The sequence below is a fragment of the Pelophylax lessonae genome (assembly GCF_965119305.1).
Source record: "Pelophylax lessonae genome assembly, chromosome: 5".
Classification (NCBI taxonomy): domain Eukaryota; kingdom Metazoa; phylum Chordata; class Amphibia; order Anura; family Ranidae; genus Pelophylax; species Pelophylax lessonae.
Window position 1 is genome coordinate 215,816,869 of NC_138772.1, and position 20,589 is coordinate 215,837,457.

General features: G+C 43.9%; 1 protein-coding gene across 1 annotated transcript in view; it reads right to left on the reverse strand.

Annotated features, from left to right (window-relative positions):
• Positions 1-20,589, reverse strand: part of ITGA9 (integrin subunit alpha 9) — a 578,355-nt gene that overhangs the window by 427,883 nt on the left and 129,883 nt on the right. The window contains exon 4 of the mRNA XM_082257332.1: positions 6,323-6,446. Within this exon, the coding sequence (XP_082113458.1) occupies positions 6,323-6,446 (124 nt within the window). The remainder of the gene's footprint in view (positions 1-6,322; positions 6,447-20,589) is intronic.

The following is a 20,589-nucleotide window of genomic DNA, read 5'->3' on the forward strand; positions in this document are numbered from 1 at the left end:
CATCCTGTGTGCCCTGGAGTTAATTAGGTATATATTGCCTCTATAGGCTAAGGAAGTGTTTAAGCATTACAAATCTCGAAACAGTTAATATGTACAAAAGCCGGGACATGGTGATGTAATGTAATACCAATGGTAAAACCTCATCTAGAAAATTAGGTTTAAGTCTGGAAGTCATATCCCTGAAATAATTTACATAATTGAAGTAGAAGACTATAAATATTCATTGGTGCTTGAACACCATAGCCAAAAAAAAAAAAAAGAAACAAATACACACTTGAATATACCCAAAGCTCTGCACTCCACTCCTATCAAAATGCCTGTATGTTCAGGATGAGGAATTTTCAAACCACATTAACTGGAAACAGAACAAATACCACTGAAATGTATGTACAGTAAGGGGCAGTGGTGGTAACTAGAACCTTCAGGGCCCTGGTGCAAGTAACCATTAAGGGCCCCCCCTGACCCCCAGGGCCCTTCACTCCGAGCCTGGAGGGCTCGGTCACAAGTGCACCCTTTGTGACCCTGGTAGTTCTGCCACTGGTGTCAGTACTTTTTTATTTTTGTAATTTTATTTATTTTTTTCACTTTGTTTTAAGAGCCCGGCTGGAGGTCTTTGGTGAGATACCAAGTGTCTTAACAGACCTGTGTATTTCACCTTTGAGACATAGAAAGGAGATTGAGGACACAGCCCTCAATCTCCTTCACTGCAGCCTCAGCTGCACTGAATGAATGGACAGGAATAGCTCTGTACAGAGGTCCCAGCTCATTCACAAAATAAAGCATAGTAAACTGTGTTTACTATGTGTCAGCTATGGATGGACAGAATCAGGGATCTGTATGAATCACTGAATCTCCATTCAGAAAAAGGATGGGGCTGGTAAGTGTCACATTTACAAGCCCCTTCCCTGTTCCCCATCCTGACAGACAAGGGGGGGGGGGCAGGAGAGAGAGCACAGGGGCCCAGGAAAGAGCACAGAGGGGCTGGAGAGCATATGGGGGCAGCAAAAATAAGCTGAATAGGAGGAAGGGTGGGGGCAGCTGCCCGCGTCTCCTCTCCCTTCCAGAGGTATTCAGGCAAATGGAGAGATCAGTTCCTCTATATGCAGCCGCCCCCACCGCTCCTTTCATCTAGGTGTACAGGGGGGCCCCCTGCAGCATGGGGCCGGGTCACAATTGCGACCTCTGTAGGTACTCCCCTGGTGGGATGAACCATTTAACTAGAAAAGGATTTGCATTTCTTTTTGTCCACAGTAATTTCAGTCGCTAACCCTGAATCAGTTGAAGTTTTACCAGTTTATGACCAGCTTGAACCTCTGATATATTGTGTACAACGTTTGTCTTGTTTTAATATAAATTATTATTGAAAAGATAATTCTTCCATACAATATGTCAACTATATTGGAATATTCTCTCCATTATAACAAATTGTAATTGCAGACAGACCCAATATGTCAAACAGATTCCAGAGGTAAAATACCCACAGCAGAAATGAAAGATTGTCTAGCAGCTGGAAAGGTCATGTTATATACGAACTGAAATTATAGCTCCGAATGAAAATTCCCATACAGGGGAGAAGAGGCATTTCCACACTTTCTCTGGATGCACTGTTTGACATTTGATATTTAGTCCCCAAACAACTGCTGAGTATAACATACAGTTTCTTAATTCTACTGTCAGAAGATCTTAGAAGTAAAATGTACAAAAGGAGCAGAAGGATAAAAAGTATACATATGGGAAAGACATTCATCATACACAGGGACACAGAAAATCTCTAAGAGACTCTAACCCTTTCCCAAATCTATCCAAAACTAGACAAAATATTTTTGTTGCAGACTTTTAGGGCCCATTCACACTAGTGACTGCATGTGAATCGCACGGGAACGCTGTGCGCTTCCTGTGTGTTTCACATGCAGTTCTGTGCAGTGAGATTTCAGCCCCATTAATTTGGAATAGGCTGAAATTGCACCAAAAGTAATGCGTGCACTACTTTTTGAAACACACGGCAACCGCATTGCATGGCAGGGGCGTACCAAGGGGTAGGCCAGATTGGCGACCGCCAGGGGCGTAGGCCGAGGGGGGGGGGCGCAAAAAAATTGGAAGTGTTAGCAGTGATTGTTGCGCCCTTCCCACAGCCTGCGCCCACTCCAGGTGGCGTCAGTATGGACTCTCCGGAGCTCTGTCTCTGTCCACACATGAGGCCGGTCAGCGGTCACATGACCATGACATCATCAATCGGCTCCAGCGGCGACAGGCTGGGGATGGGGATTACACTGAGGCTGTCAGAGGAACCCATACCGCTGACCAGCACCTTCAACCTCCTTTCCACTCCCAGGACAAGCTGACCAGGGGACACTTCACTCTCTCCCTGTCACCCCCTCTCTCTCTCTCCCCGTCACCCCCTACTCTCTCTCTCTCTCCCTGTCACCCCCACTCTCATTCTCTCCCTGTCACCCCCACTCTCTCCCTGTCACCCCCACTCTCTCCCTGTCCCCCTCCCCTCTCTCTCTCTCTCTCTCTCTCCCTGTCACCCCCCTCTCTCTCCATGTCATTTCCCCTCTCTATCCCTGTCACCCCCCTCTTTCTCTCTCCCTGTCACCCCCTCTCTCTCCCTGTCACCCCCCACTCTCTCCGTGTCACCCCCCCCTCTCTCCCTGCCCCCCTTCTCTCTCCCTGTCACCCCCTGTCACCCCCCTCTCTCTCTCATTCTCTCTCCATCACCCCCCCTGTCACCACCCCTCTCTCTCTCCCTGTCACCCCCCCTCCCCTCTCTGTGTCTCTCTGTCACCCCCCCCCCCCCCCCGTCACTCCATCTCTGTCTCTCTGTCACCCCCCCCGTCTCTCTGTCACCCCCCTTCTCCGTCACTCCCCTCTCTGTCTCTCTGTCACCCCCCTCTCTGTCTCCCCCCCTCCCTCTCTCTGTCTGTCACCCCCTCTCTCTCTGTCTGTCACCCCCCTCTCTCTCTCTGTCACCCCCCCCTCTCTCTCTCTCTGTCTGTCACCCCCCCTCTCTCTGTCTATCATCCCCCCCAAATCTCTCTGTCTGTCACCCCTCCCTCTCTGTCTGTCACCCCCCCTCTCTCTCACCCCCCTCTATCTCTCTGTCTGTTACCCCCCTGTCTCTCTCCGTCACCCCCCTCTCTCTCTCTCTCTGTCCCCCCCCTCTCTCTTTCTGTTACCCCCCTCTCTCTCACTGTCACCCCCCCCTTCTCTCTCGCTCTCTCTCTCTATCTGTCAAACCCTCTCTCGGGGTGGGGCGACACCCGGTTCAGGCAAATGCACTGTGTTTGCAACCTGCGTTTGAGGTGTCGTTAACTTTGCATTGACCCTCCAGCAGATCACAAGGGCACTGTGACTGGAATGCGGTTTTGGAAGCCACACAGGAACAACGCTTTCCCGCACTGCATTCTAGTGTGAACAGGCCCTTAGACTACATTCACACCAGTGATTTAAACTGGTGAGAATTGTAGTATCAGAAATTAGAGATTACTGCTGTGGCATTGAGCGACTAGGTTTGGCAGCTGGCCCTATTCACTATAATGAAAGGTCACCGGCAGCCACAGCGATTCACAGCTCTCTGCGCTGCCAGTGGGCGCTGCTGGATGCACTTTGTGGGGGATGGGTGGATGAATGATAGCTCCCCACCTCTATTCACATTCAGATTTCTATTGAAAGAAGAAGAAGAATCAACACAAGGAACATGTCATATTAACTGTAGGCTGTGACCCTTTCTGCTTTTTTTATGTTTAACCCTTTCTGCTTACTTTTCTGTTTTTATTTTATGATAATCTTGGACTTAAAAAAAAAAAAAAATTAATGCCGCCATAACATCTAGGAACTGGCAAGCTGCAATATACTGTCCTTAATTTTTGTTTTTTGGATTTAGATAAGCTGAATTCCAGGGAAAACAGCAATCCTCCTGTGGAGTTAGGTTGCCCCAGTGCAAGGTTCAAATGGTCATTTGTGTCTAGGCTTTTTTAGGAAAAAGTATTTTCCTTACCTGATCACCTTTCACTGTAAGTTCCCTCCAGGATATAAGAACAAAGCTTGTTTCCCCTACACTCCAGTGGTCTCATGCCATCTGCCGTAATTAAGTACAAAGCAAGACCCATAGCCCTGAACCTTCTGTGTGCATGTCAAGGGACAGTCCACAAGCCAAAGCACGGGGGGGGAGAACAAGAAAGCACCAACTGCTTGGAGAGCCATAATCAGGTGAGTAATGGTGTTTTTAGACATCGAGCATTTACCCTTTGCAGTGCAGGGGCAGCTCAACTACAAGAGGTGATTTATGTTTTTACTAGAGATAGGCTTTAAATGTCACTTGATGCATGAGTAAATGAATTGTGCAAAGATGTAGGGGGCATCCTGGCTCGGGAAAAGCTCAGGCATGATCCTATGATCCTTATCAGAACCCACCTGATCGAGCCCACCAGGAAAATGTCACCTGTACTGGGCCCTTTATCTGTGGCCGGGGTATTCCCCACTCCGCAGCCACACATACAAGGGACGCATATACATGTGGCTGTGGGGAATGCCTTATGATTGGCCCAGTGCAGTGACAGCTTCCTAGCAAGCTCACTCAGTTGAGTTTGGACTCCGATTCAAACACATCTGAGCTCATCCTAAATCTGGACATATGGGGCACAGTAAGTAATATAGTTCATAGAACCTCAGACTAGAACTCTGCAAATCTACAAGTCACTGGCATATACACTGCCTAAAAAAATTAAAGGAACACTTTGAAAACACATTGGATCTAAATGGGGAAAAATATCATGTTGGACATCTATACTGATATGAACTGGGCAATGTGTTAGGAACGAAAGGATGCCACATCGTTTAATGGAAATTAAAATTATCAACCTACAGAGGGCTGAATTCAAAGACACCACAAAAATCAAAGTGAAAAAATGATGCAGCAGGCTAGTCCAATCTGCTGAAATTTCATTGCAGCAACTCAAAATGTTACTTAATACTTTGTATGGCCCCCACGTGCTTGTATGCATGCCTGACAACATCAGGGCATGCTCCTGTTGAGACAGATGAAGTCCTGGGATATTTCCTCCCAGATCTAGACCATCGCATCACTGACCTTCTGAAAAGACTGAGGTGCAACCTGGTGGTGTCAGATGAACCAAAACATAATGTCTTAGAGGTGTTCTATTGGATTTAGGTCAGGCGAGTGTGGGGGCCATTTAATGGTATCAATGCATTCATCCTCCATGAACTGGCTGCATACTCTCGCCACATGAAGCTGAGCATTGTCGTGCACTAGGAGCCCAGGACCAACTGCACTAACGTAGGGTTTGACAATGGGTCCAAAGATTTCATCCAATACCTAATGGCAGTCAGGTTACTATTGTTTAGCCTGTAGAGGTCTGTGCATCCCTCCATGGATATGCCTCCCCAGACCATCATTGACCCACCACCTAATGGGTCGTGCCGAACAATGTTACAGGCAGCATAACATTCTCCATGGCTTCTCTGCTTCTCCAGACCCTTTCATATCTGTCACATGTGCTCAGGGGGAACCTGCTCTCATCTGTGAAAAGCACAGGGCGCCAGTGACAGGCCTGCCAATTCTGGTGTTCAATGGTAAATGACAATCGAGCTCCATGGTACCAGGCAGTGAGCACAGGACCCACTAGAGGACGTTGGGCCCTCAGGCCACCCTTATGAATCCTGTTTCTGAGTGTTTGGTCAGAGACATTCACACCAGTGGCCTGCTGGAGGTCATTTTGTAGGGCTCTGGCAGTTCTCATCCTGTTCCTCCTTGCACAAAGGATCAGATACCGGTCCTGCTGATGGGTTAAGGACCTTCTTTGGCCCTGTCCAGCTTTCCTAGAGTAACTGCCTGTCTCCTGGAATCATGCTCTTGAGACTGTGGTGGGAGACACAGCAAACCTTCCGGCAAAGGTATGTATTGATGTGCCATCGTGGAGGAGTTGGAATGCCTGTGCAACCTCTACAGGGTCCAGGTATCACCTCAAAACTAGTGAAAAACAGTCAGAAAAGATGAGTAGTGAGTGAAAAAAATGTCAGTGACCTTCACCTGTAAATCATTCTGTTTTAGAGGTTGTCTCATTGTTGCCCATCTAGTGCCCCTGTTGTTAATTTCATTAACACCCAAGCAGCTGAAACTGATTACAAACCCCCTCTGCTACTTAACTGACAAGATCAATATCCCCGGAGTTTAATTGACTTAATTGATGCTGTACTCTGATTAAAAAGTGTTCCTTTTAGAGACCATGACACAAGGTTTACCTACTTCACTCCAATCTTTGCATCTTAAGATCTTTCCAAACACATGATAAAAACAACTTACCTTCATAACAAGGCCTTAGTGGTCTTCCACGGCCCTGCAGGTTTGGTGGCAGGATGATACAGAACCCATAAGGAAGTATAATCTCACTTTCATAGTAAATATTCTTCCAGCGATGAGCACATGCCTAAATAAATATAGATAGGGTTATTATAGATGAGGGGATAATCTCTTATACAAACAAACACAGTTCTCTCCATGCTAACAGCAGTAGCTTCCACATCTGAGGGAATGTAGATGAATATAAACCAAGAACAGCTGTCCTGCTAGCTTTAGCTGTTGCCATTTAAGCGCAATGCTAGCCTATGCATTTCCATTAATTGTTAACATCTGTGAATCTAGGAAGGATAAACCATTGAAATTTACTTCCAGTATGCTATGAACAATATTGGTATGAAAGTCATTGACTAATAATATATAGTATACTTGGTCTATGGCTTATTTATATATCCTAAATCTCAAAGCTGGTTATGCATCCGGTCATTCTGTCCTGAACACATCATTATGTTTGAGATTAAATGGCCATCTGCTTAAAGGAAATAAGTGATTGCCCATTTATTGCACCACGTGTGCGTGTGAGACAGAATTATTTGGAAGAAACCACAGATTGCAGTATGGAGGCTGTTACGATTTGCTGAACTTTTATTCACGATTTTACATAAAGTTCACATGGAGCCCATAACATTTTAATGATGGTGTATGACTAAGATCTGAGGTAAAGGTTCATGGTTAACCAGTAAGATAGTGTCATCCCACATAGTTATAGCTCTAATAAATAACAGTATCCCTTCCGTTTTAATATCCTAAAACAAAAAGTGACCTCAAACCCAATTTAGCCACTAAACCAAAATTGCTCAAGCCCTCTTGATACAAAATACATTTAAAGGAGTTCTATAGTCACAGCATACACTTTATTTTATAACATTAGCATTGTAATTGCAATTCAAACAATAGTTATTTTTGACAATCCAATATAAGCATATAAGCATTACAAAATCTCCTTTTATATTGTGAGTGTTGCCTGTCTGCTGGCCATTTCTTTTCATAACTTTTCTGTATGCTTCGCAGTTTCTCCTCTGCTGTTTACTTTCAATTTCTAAGAACTACATGTCCCATGGTACCTCGCTGCCTGCAAGCGTGATTCCTGTACTATCTCCACGTCCTGAAATTCCTCCTCTCAGCACCTCTGTAGTTCAGAAGTCAGGCTCTGTGAAATATTTGACAGAGCAGTGCCTACTCACAGGGCATAGTGAATATGTATTACAGGATTCAAGGCGGTAAATGTGTGGGGATCTTCACAAAATAAGTTTACAAACTTCAAGATCCAGAATAATGAGAGTAGTGTGGAAATGATCGTATGATTTTACATTTTGACCATAGGCACTCTTTATATATAAAAACAATTCAGCCCTTGTAAAGAAACGTACAACTACCGCCAAATCTGATAAGACAGTGAGGCCCTGTTCACACTGAAGCATTCTGTAACGCTTATGCTGAAAGGCATCAACATTTAACGGGTAGAAGCCTATTCATGTCAATAGTCCCTGTTAACAATTACTCTGTTGTTTGTCGCTGTAAAATACACTATATTGTCAAAAGTATTGGTACGCCTGCCTTAACATGCACACAAACTTTAATGGCATCCCAGTCGCAGGCCATAGGGTTCAATATAAGACTATAATCCTTCCACTTTATAAAACTCTGGTCCGACCCAATCTGGAGTACTCTGTCCAGTTCTGGTCGCCAGTCCTCAGGAGGGATGTGTTGGAGCTGGAGAGAGTCCAGAGAAGGGCAACTAAACTGATTAGGGGATTGGAGGACCTTAATTATGAAGAGCGTCTGCAATCGCTTGATTTATTCTCCCTAGAGAAGAGACGCCTGAGGGGGGACATGATAGAAATTTATAAATATCTCAATGGGGATCTCGGCATAGAAAAACAGCTATTCAGTCGAAGGGATTGCATGAGGACTCGAGGGCATACAATGCGATTAGAGGAGAAGCATTTTAACCTCAGGCAACGTGGGGGGTTCTTTACTGTTAGGGCTACAAGATTGTGGAATTCTCTACCACAAGAGGTGGTTGCTGTGGGAAGTATGGTGGCTTTCAAAAGACTCTTAGACCTACATCTCAAGGATCAGAACATTCAGGGCTATGTGAGATGATTACAGCCACTCACACCTATACAGGTTGAACTGGATGGACTATTGTCTTTATTCAACCTCACCTACTATGTAAATATGTAACTATGTAATATTGGGTTGGCTCACCCTTTGCAGCTTTAACAGCTTCAATTCTTCTGGGAAGGCTGTCCACAAGGATTAGGAGTGTGTCTATAGGAATGTTTGACCGTTATTCCAGAAATGCATTTGTAATGTCAGGCACTGATGTTGGGCTAAAAGGCCTGGCTCGAAGTCTCCATTCTAACTCATCCCAAAGGGGTTCTATTCAGTTGAGGTTAGGATTCTGTGCAGGCCATTTACGTTCCTCCACCCAAAACTTGTTCATCCATGTCTTTATGAGCCTTGCTTTCTGCATTAGTGTGCAGTCATGTTGGAACAGGAAGGGGCCAGCCCCAAACTGTTCCCACAAAGTCGGGAGCATGAAATTGTCCAAAATGTCTTGGTATGCTGACGCCTTAAGGGTTTTGTTCACTGGAACTAAGGGCCAAGCCCAACCCCTGAAAAACTACCCCACACCATAACCCCCCTTCGCCAAATGATTTGGATCAGTGCACAAAGCAAGGTCCATAAAGACATGGATGCGTGAGTTTAGGGTGGAGGAACTTGACTGGCCTGCACAGAGTCCCAACCTCAACCCGATAGAACACCTTTAGGATGAATTAAAGCTGAGACTGCAAGCCAGGACTTCTCGTCCAAAATCAGTGCCTGGCCCCACAAATGGACTTCTGGAAGAATGGTCAAACATTCCCATAGACGCACTCATAAACCTTGTGGACAGCCTTCCCAGAAGACTTGAAACTGGTATAGCTGCAAAGGGTAGGCCAACTCAATATTTAACCCTACAGACTATGACTGGGATGCCATTATACTTCATGTGCATTTAAAGGCAGGCGTCCTGAAACTTTTGACAATATAGTGTAGTACAGGAGCTTCTTTAGGGTAAACCCATGCATTTTTAGTCCTTATAAACTTCAAAAAGGAACACCTAAAAAAAAGAAGTTATTCACTTCTTGCCTCTCTCCTGCTTGCATTCTGGGGCAATCATCTGTCCCTAAATTCAGGTAATCACTCCCTGCTTTATTACGTCCAAATGCAGGTAGACAACTGTGGGCATTGGCAGTCTTCAATTGCTTTGTACAGGATTCCCAGCCGCGGCTGTCTGTAATCATCTGGACTCCCGGCCACAGTTTTTCACAAGATACTTGCCACATCACAGCTGATTTTGCTTTAGACTATACTCACACTAACTTCCCGTGTTTGGCTTATTTGAAATATACTGTAGATATAAACAAATGTATTCTCCCAGATCCAGCTCTCCTGCGGTTACATTTACTTGCTTTTACCTTCGTTTAGACACGTTTCGAGTATCCAATCTACCACTGGCCACACAAAATTCTATTTCCTCTAAATGCAGCTAAACGCAAGTAAACGCACATTGTGAATTATACCATTCAAGAATATTACATGCATTTATGTGTTTAAATACTCTATAAACGTATATGAACACATGTATGCCACTGCCAGTGTGATTGAGAAGTAAAAGTAGAATACATTTTTGTACCAAGATGGGCCTGCCTTCCTATATACAAAAGCATTCCACTGATTAAAAAAGAAAGAAAAACAATGAAAAAAAAAAAAGTTAGTGAGAGATAACTATGCCACAATGGATTAAAAATAAATATAAAGCTGTCAACACAGTGAAAAAGTTATGTGATTTGCTGCCAGAGTAAAGGAAATGTTTGATTGTTAGAGGAAAATGAACATACTTTATTACATATTTGAATGAATATATTTATGAGATCAGAGAATATGTTATACCGCCCACAGCTGGCATACAGGGAAATGCACAGCCCAACTAGAAGGTGTAGTTTAGGCATAGAATGGGTTGGAAAGCATCTCTGTCACAATTACTTAAAGCAGTATCAAATCCCAAAAAAAAAAAAATGTCATATATTGCTGCTCGCCAATCCTAAATGTGGTGGCTGCATTATTTTTTTCCATTTAGATCCTGCTACTAAGTCTGTAATTTTTCATCCTCCTTTACCAGGCCAAGCTGTTCAGTACTAAAGTAAAGGCATAATGTGCTAGAATGCATTGCATATTAGCAAATTATGTGACACTTACCTGCAAAACCAAGCCCACGTTGTCCCCGCTGGCGGCCGCATCCATCTTCAACCGACTTCCTTCTGGGTCTGCAGACTCCGGCTGTATTACTGGCCAGAGCTGCGTGACGTCACTCCCGTGAATGAGCGTGGGAGCCACCGGTCACGGCACAGGGCTCCCGTTTCTTCAGAGCGCATGCTCCGATGACGTCATCGGCTGCATGCAATGTAAATATCTCCTAAATGGTGCAAGTTTAGGAGATATTTACATTGCATGCAGCCGATGACGTCATCGGCGCATGCACTCTGAAGAAACAGGAGCCCTGTGCCGTGACCGGTGGCTCCCACGTGCATTCACGGGAGTGACGTCACACAGTAGCACAGCCGGAGTCCGCAGACCCCAATCCGCAGACTTAATAAGGCTTACCTATAGGTACAAGTTATTAAGGTGGGTTTGCAACCACTTTAAAGGGTTAGTTCCCGTTTCCCAAAAACCTGCCTATACAGTTAAGGGGCACCTAAGATAAAAACATACTGTGCAGATTTGACTAAAGTTGGATCATGCTCTTGCTATAGGTATAGGCCTTTACATACCTCCTGAAGCCTGGCCAAAAATCTTCCACAGATGCCATCATGTTGTCTTTGCTTGTAAATAGGATGTTGCTAAGACACTCCCGGTCATTACTGCTTACCCCTATAATCAGTGGATCAAGCTCTCCAATGCCCACATGTGTGTGGTCCAATATATTTTGGGTCGCAGCTTCACTGAGCTAAGAGCTACTGTGACAAGAGAAAGAGCACACGTGAGGGGGCTTGAAGTATTTGAGAGTGTTTTAGCAATGTCCTAGCAAAAAGGCAGGAGGGGATGATGCCATCTCTGGGAGTTTTTTGGCCAGACTTCAGGAGGTAAGTAAATTGTGTTTTTGGATCCTGAGAGAACCCAGCTACTAGATAGCTAATAGCAAAAGTCCACATCAGGCAGTGATGTGGATACACAAAGAAGTACCCCACAGAAATTAAACAAAGAAAAAGAGAAGGCATTTATCCCTGAGATGGGTTTTAAGCTTCTAATGACAGTGTTACCAGGGCTTATCTGGTACCATAGGTGTGCGCAGCCTATGGCATTAGGGTGTGCACCCCAAAGCTCAAACACATGTATGTGTGCATGTGTATATATACTGACAGTGTCCGTAGGCAGAGATTGGTGTCAGTAGGGCAGTGGATGGTGACTGTAATTTTTTTATTAATTTTTTTAATTATTTTTTAGCTTTATTTATTTTTATTATTTTTTTTTTACAATATTTTTAGGGTCTAAACAGGGGGAATCTGTGCCACATAGGATGATTAGGGTGTGCCCAGGCACACCTGGCACACCCTGTGCGCACGCCTATGTCTGGTACAGACAAGAGAGTTTTCAAGTCGATAAAGATAACAAAGTTTCCTGTAGTGTCTGTAGGTGTGAGTACAGTGGATTCCAGCAGCAAGAATCAGTGGTTTCTTTCAGCTGGGATGACAGGTGTATGTGAACATCTGCAACCACTGATTCTTGTTGCTGGAATCCAGTGTGATAACATAATCACCCGTGTAAAGGAGGCCTACAACTTTAAATGGCTAACAATAATTTCCTTATTTACATGATATTAAATCACATATGAGGCATGCTTGAAATGTTCACTTGCTCATTTGTATTTAGGTACTTATCAGTATGATATTTTTGTTTTATAGCAACAAAATTGATTTTTTTAATACATTGAAAACACTATATCAAAAGAAGTTTCCACTGTAATGTTTACACAAGTTTGAGCTAATGTAAGAGCAATGGAGTTGCCAAAACACATCTTATGCAGCTTTGTATACATCGTGTTTATAATGTATACACAGGACACAGGAACTGAATTTCTAGACAGGAAAGTGGATATAAAGATTGAGTCAAACCAAAAAAAAATATATATATATGTGTGTGTGTGTATATATATATATATAGTGGCAGTGGGGTACCTTGCCAGGGTCGCTATAATCCAGGATTTTTAACCAGGCAGGTTGAGGGATTTCAGGGATTTGGTTAATGCAGAGGAGACTGGCTTTTCAGTTTTGTAACGTCTATTTTGGAGCCTGGAGATTTCTTAGAGATCCGGGTGGGATGAAATCTTCAATCCTATGTCCTGGTTTTGTGACCCCCCCCTCCCCCCACCATACAGAGAAGGTCTTGGAGTTAGGAGGGCTCCACCTAGGAGAGAGAGGAGGGAGTCTGGGAAGCTAGGGGCTGCTCTGCTAAAGGTATGGTCCAAACGTTTGTGAGAGGCTGGTCTGTAGGAGAAAGACAAGGGCCTTAAAGCGAATTTTGGCCACAGAATCGTTTTTTTTATATAAATACTTCCCAAAGAGTGATCCACCGCCCCCTTCATACATCCGCTAATCCGGTTTTAGACAGTTTAATAATTGATTGGCAATCATAAAATCTTACTTTATAACAAGTTTGCTGAGCGCCGCCATCTTTGTCCTGGTAACCCGAAGCCGCAGTATGCAAATGTATGCCCTGCTTCCTGGTTCTAGCTCATTGTGCAAGCTGTGAGAGGAGCCCGGCTGCCTACATAACTGCCCATTGCCTCCTGGGAGTGATGAGTAAGAGCTCCCAGGATGCATTGCAGGACAGGAAGTGATTGCGCGGGCCTCGGCCACAGAGGGAGGAAGTGGAAGGAAAGTGAGTATATTTTCTTCTGAAACAAGGTAAGTGAAAAAAAAAAAATCGGGAATATCCAATTCTTTTTCATGGGGGCAATAAGGAAGCGGATGGCAAAAAATCGAATGTAATGATTTTGCGGCCGGAACTCCGCTTTAAGAGAAGGCCAAAACTGCAGTGCTGAAGGAAAGAGAGAGAGAGAGTGAGAGAGAGAGACAGATGAACATAATGTTAAAGTTAGCACGTAAGCTGCACCCCATATGCTGTGTTGTATGTTACATAATTCCCACGAAAGTGTTTATTGTCTCAACAATTTCCTGTTGCTAAGCAGTCCCATTGACTTAAAAAGACAAGGAACTTACAGGTCTTTAACCACTTGCCGACCACCCACCACATATATACTGCGGCAGGCTGGCTCGGCTGCGCAAATCGGCGTATTGGTACGTGGGTTCGCGGGAGTGGTGCTGGGGGGGGGGGGGCGAGCGCGCGCTGCTGGTGGCACACCCCCGCCCCCACTTGACAGTGGGGATGCTGATCCACAGGACCAGTGGCCGCGATTGCCGCCGGGCACCCGCAATCGTTCCCCACTGAGAGAGAAGCGTTCTTCTCTCTGAAATGATCACGGAGTGCCTGTGATCCTTCTATATAGGATCACAGATTTCTATGATCATTTCACAAGTCCCTCCCCCCACAGTTAGTAAACACCCCTCTAGGCTCACATTTAACCCTTTGATCACCCCTAGGTCAACCCCTTCCTTCCAGTGCCATTATTACAGTACCAGCGCATATTTTTAGCACTGATTACTGTAGTGATGTCACTGGTCCCCCGAGAAGTGTCAAAAATGTCAGTTAGGGGTCCGATCTGTCCGTCGCAATGTCACAGTCCCACTAAAAATCACCAAGTGTTTTATAGTACTAAAACTTTCATCCTTTTTCTAAATTGCTGCATTTTTTTAATTCTAAAAGCCAATATAAAGGAGTAGTAGTGGTAAAAAAAACAAAACCAAAACACTTGTGGGTTTACCCAATCATTTTTTTTTTACAATTCTCCTTTAAAGGGGGAGTAACAGGGGGGTAAGTCGTATGCCTATATACTTTTGCTAATAGATGTCCCTCATTCTCATTTCAGAAAGTTGGGAGGTATGCATGCTACCAGCGTTGTGGTGTGAACCTTGCAGCTACAGAACAATTGTTTTCTTTGTGCGCTTGCAGAGACAGGTGCAGAAAAACTCATGTCTCTGCATATAGTGTGAACAAGGCCTACTACCTTATCCAAAGATAAAGACTTCAGCTTCAGTTCACTTGGCACTAGTGTCATCAATGAAGCATAATGTATTATGTAGCAGCGTAAATGTAGCTAGAATGTTATCGATAAAATAAACTCACTAGAACTAGAAATTTGGCCCCTGGCTTGAATGCTTTCTGAGTCACTGGAACAAGCAAGTCATTTATAAAGTCAGAACTCCTGATCTATAAACTCAATACCGCCACTAAATGAATGACCTCTGGCTACACCCACATGTTTTTTTACAACTATTATTCTTTTATACTGGCTTTTGACATTTACAAAGGCAGTAATTTAGACAGTGGATGAAAGGTTTAGCACTGGAAAACACTTTTTTAAAAAAAAAAGATAAATAGTGCATTTTATATACAACTCTATAGATCAGACCAAAATGAAGGACAAATGAGGTGGAAAGAGGGACATTGTGCCAAATCAGGGACAGTCCCTCGATATCAGCAACAGTTGGGAGCTATGAGCATGTGTAATTTAATCAGGTTTGGCATTCACTCTTGTGAATGTGGAATTCCAGACTATTGCTAACTGTGCCTAAACCTGCTCCCACCCCCCTTCTAAATCCTTTTCTAACCACCCCATGAAAGGAAGATGCTTATACTTGTCTATTCTCAGGACTACAGCTGGGATAAGGGGTGGGCAGGGGGGTGGCTGCCCTGGGCACTGTGGTATCATGTGAGGAGGGAAGGCGCCACAAGAAAATTGGGGGAGAGGGGATTTGTGTTGGAAGGGGGGATTTGGGGGGGGTGGCAGGGGGTAAATATTATTCTGGGAAGGTAAATTTGGGGGGAGTGCTAAGTGTGGTGATTTAGGGGGATTGGCATTGGAAGGGGGTGGGGAGAAAGCGATTTGTGCTAGGAGGGGGGATTTGTGCTAGGAGGAGGGGATTTGAAGTGGGGGGGAGAAGATGTGTACTAGGAGGAGAAAATTTACAGTGCATCCGGAAGGTATTCACATCGCTTCACTTTTTCCATATTTTGTTATGTTACATCTCTCGGGAGGGTGGAGCCGAGAACCCTGGTCCTGACTCTACTATTAGGCCAGGACCCACCTACACAATCAACCAAAACCTGGTCCCAGGATTGGAGATTTCCTCCCACTCTCCCGGCTCCAGGTCCCCAATCGGACTTTACAAATCACAGAGGAAACTGAAAACACAGTCTTCTTCAAATGAAACAATCGTCCTGGAGCCTCCCAACCTTTCTGGTTGAAAATCCTTTGTGACAAACACAATGACAGGCAACCGTACATGTTGTAAACAAGTGCCATGTTGACGAGCATTAGACAACCAGCTTGCCAGTGAAAGATTTAGTTTTAGTTTGTTTTTTGTTTTCACTCATAGTTGTACTGCTAATTCCTCTAATCTGTCTAATGCATACATTTCAGACCTCAGATCAGCCCCCAGTGCTATACATTTAGGAACACAGGGTACCGCTAGGGCCATCTTACTGAATGGGCACGCTGGGCAGTTACCCAGGAGGCCCCACCTGCCCAGCGATCCAGCCCCAGCTAAGCATTAGTCCCGTGTGCATCCCGCTGCCAAACTTAGCAGGTGGTAAGCGCCTGTCGACCCTGCGCTGCTGTCAGACCACTTGGGCCATGGAGGGGGTGCCCACAACTGCAGGAATGCCTGTCCTCCTCCACGGGAACAGGGACACACAGGGCAGTTGAGTCTGACTCCCGTCCATGTGTGTGTTCACCGGACCCAGCTGCCCAACTTTATCGATAATTTGCATTTTAATTCTTGTGGGTGATTGTGCAGGTCGGGCTCCATTGCACTGCATTGCCCTGGGCCCTTTAATGCTCTTAAGATGGCACTGGGTACCGCTGTAGGAATTAGAGTAGTCTTCCTCCCTACAGCACTTTTGACGTCCTCAGCCATAACTATCTGCGGTATCAGGGAGGTGGGTGGCCAGGTTTTTTATTTGGCAGCCTAGTGAGCTGTCAATTATAGCCAATGGCAGCAGGTGCCAGTGCAAACAACATGGCATGCCCGCCCAGCATGCAAGCCTGGGGTTTGTGATTCCTGCTTTAGATGGACACAAAATTGAACATTCACTTTCCTTCCAAGTAATCTGAGTGTGACTAATAGATACACACAGACACAAATATTCTTACATTTCCATGCTGGAATGGCAATGTTTTTAGAAGCTGCTCTATTGTTAGCATGTGTATAGCAGATGTGAGTGACCTTAGAGATGAGTGAACCATGATTCCCTCCTCATATTTTACACCCACAATTTTCACTGAATGAATCACAGATCCTTTGTATTTTTTTTTATGCATTTTATTCTTCTTTTCAACACTTCTTCATTTGGTCTTAGTAGTCAATTGCCCCTATCACATAATTTTTAAAACTCTTTGCTCTTCAAAGTAACAAATCACTGCATGACATCTATCCTAATGAACTGGACACATTTTGAAAAGGAATTTTCAAATTTTAAACCTACATGCATGTAAGTTTTCCTCTCTCTACAGCCCCTTATATTTCAGCATCTGCACTGAACTCAGGAACACCTTGCTACCTAGTTCTGACAAGTGATAGAAAGCATTAATGAGTTATCTGGCCTTTAAAGTGCTTTGGTGTCACCAGAGGCTTATTACAGATATATGGCAGAAGGCAATGTCTGATTATCTACTCTGGTGAGAATGTGTGCTCCAATACTCCTATGTATTGTAGCGTGAGCATCTTGTATTGTATTGTATAGTATTATACTGTATATTGTACTGCAGTGTAACTGTGTTTGAGAGTCAGATTATTAGAAAACATCCCACTAATTTCACATCCCAAAAATGTGTTGGGGCCAAGGGCATTCTTCTCCTGCTTGTTATCACCTTAGTACCTGTCATTTAAGAAAGGTAAAAAAAAAATAAACGATTGCAAGCAGGTATAAAATGTAGATACCTAGAGATGCCTTCACATACCTGCAGCAGCCCCTATTCCCTTCTGCTAAGGACAGTTGTTCTAAACAAGCAAAATCCCAATACATCCAGGTAGTGATGGAGTAAACCTGCATCCTCCTACCTTACTCACATTCCATTTGACCAGGGAGCTAGTATTGGGTCAACGGGGTTGTGAGGGGGCAGGAGTGGAGCGTAGGAACGTTGTCCGTTCAGAATGGGCAGTATTTGGCCATATCAGAGGGGAATGGGATCTTATAATGCTAGCAGCTTTCTCTTTTTTTTTTTTCCTAAGACATTAAAAAAAAAAAAATCTAGTTGTGAGTGACATATTCTTTTTAGGTGGACCTATTATTAACTTGCAAGTCTGCATTAATAAACTCCTGACATGTAAAAAGTTTAGTTTTTCAAGAGAAATACTAAGCTTTGGCTGTCAGAACAACCTGCCATTCATTCATATCGGCAGACTATGGGCAAGCGCCTTTAGGCACTTTGTACCTAAATTATCTTTTGATTATGTTTTTTATTCTAGAGATAGGCTGGGGAATTTATTAAACTATTAACAGTTTTTTGGTGGTGGTTCCCTTTTAAACTACCTGCCCCTTATTCAGGCAACCAAGCCTGTTTCAGTAACATTACCGACACGTGCAAGCTTTTACTACCGCCATTTAAAGAACCTGTCACTGTGGCAGTGAACGATTCTTAAAGAATTACTGCTAGTTTGCAGAAACTGGCCATAATTAGGACCAGCTCTGAGCTTACTTACAAAGGCACGTCAGTGCTCAGTGTGGGGAATGTCTGTCCTGGGAAGCTGTCCTAAATGTGACAAAAAGGGTTCAGAGAAGGGTAACAAATCTAATAAGGGGGCTGGAGGACCTCAGGTTTGAGGAACGACCTCAAATATTAAACGTATTCTTTCTGGAGAAGAGATGCTTAAGAGGGGATATGACTGCAATATACTATACAATTCTTTAAATGGTGAGCATTGGGAGGAAACTATTTAATTGCAGCTCCCTAAAGAAGACACGTGACCACACAATGAAGTCAGACAAGAAGCAGTTCAATTATAGGCTGTTGTAACAGGTTTTTTACAGCTAGAGAGGTAAGGATGTGGAACTCCCTTTCACAGTTGGTGAGGTCAGTAGAAAGTGTAGATAACTTCAAAAAAACATTTAGATGTGTTTCTCAGCAAACACAATGTACAGGGATAAGGAAAACGGTAGTAACATAAACACATACACACAAACACACACACTCAGGTTAAACTGGATGAATGGGTGTCTTTTTTAACCTTACCAACTATGTAACTTCCTGCAGAGGGCTCTATCCCTGACCACATTCAGATATCAGCTAAATGTAAATAGAGGGGGTACTTTTAATGTCTTCACTCAAATATGAGGACCTCAGTTATAAGGAACGACTACAATAATTAAATGTATTCTCCCTGGAGAAGAGACCATTTAAGCGGTTGTATTCCCAAAAAAAAAGAAAAAAAACCTGCACGACAATGGCATAATGTGCTAGTATGCATTATGAAATACCTTAGAACGAAGCCCCCACGCGGTCGCCCGGACACTGCTGAGGGAGCTGAAATGTTCCCTCTACGTCTCCAGCACTGTGAGTTATTATACCCTTACCTGTAGGTAAAAGTTAAAAAGCGGAGTATACTACCGCTTTAAACAGTTGCAGACTCAAGGGAATGCCCAAAGAAATGTCATCATTGTACACAGGCTGTGTCAACTACGTCCAGTCCTTCTGCCGGGACCTCCTCCCTGTCCCAGTACCCAGCATTTCAGCTCTGGTTAATCACTGCTTCATTGCCTAGTACACAGAGAAGGTTGGAACTAGGAGCTGTCAAAAAAAAAAAGCAGTCTGGCAATGTGTATCAACAACATTGCTCAGCTGGGTTACATTGAAGCATTGTATAATTTGTAACTTTCTGTGTTTCTCATCTACAGATCAAAGGGAGGAACTTCGATCTGCAGATGAAGAGAGTTAAAGCAATCTGACAAGTAAAAAAAAGAAAATGTTTATTTTCTAATTAGGTGTTCCTACCTATTGTTAACCCCTTATTTAAACTATTTAATCATATGTCAATAAAAATGACACGTGACCACACAATGAAGTTGGGTGAGAAGCAGTTCAACTTGAAGCTGTTGTAAGGTTTTTTTTACTGTTAGAATGGTAAGAATGTGAAACTCTCTTTCACATTTGGTGGGGCCAGTGTTTTTTTATAAAAAAAAAAGTCTTAGGAGTGTTCCTCAGCGAACACAATGTTCATATGTGACGGTACTCACTATCACTGGGAGTGAAAGACAGATACTTAATGGAGAATGAGAATACGGTTTGTATCACTTCAAATGGGTTCAGTGTTTACACTTATGATAAAGTGTATTGTACCCCAATGTCAGAGACAGACTATCTGTCACTGGCAGTCTTTTCCTATTGTCTGTGTATTGAGGTGTGATGTGGATTCTGTTAAGCCTGTCTGTCCCATTGTTAATTGTTAATGAACCCACATATTGTTTCTATCCAGATGGCTAGATAATTAGTTCAGGTTAATTTTATTTCTGTATACAATTTCATCTGCATATGATAATGTAATCAGGCAGCCCCTGACCTGTGTGTGGAAATCTGATCAGGAGAGGGATGTCCATGCTGTATATAAACTGTGTGACTGTTCAATAAAGGTGAAGGTTCCAGTACAAGCTAATTTGTTAGCTAGCTTTGTATGGGGGCAGCTGGAATATTTGATATTTATGTTCATGACTGAAGGTAGCCGTATACTGATGGAAGTCCACAAGCACAGTGTGGGTCGCTGTTCCATTACATTGGTAACAGCAGTGGGATGCTTCCTGCAGTCGGGGACATCTAAACCTCCACCGGGATCCAAGGTCTGGATAGCAGAAGAGGAGAGGTACAGATATCAGCCGCCATGGAAGAGGAATTCGGAAGGATGTTGCGAGAGACGCGGATACAGCACAGGGGACCAGTGTCAGAGAAGGTCCTGCTAGGATGGTATGATTCAATCCACTTGGAACTCTGGGAGGAAGTGCTAGCCCGTGAGCAGCGTCGCAGTTCCGTTACATCCTATATGGGAAAAGGTACT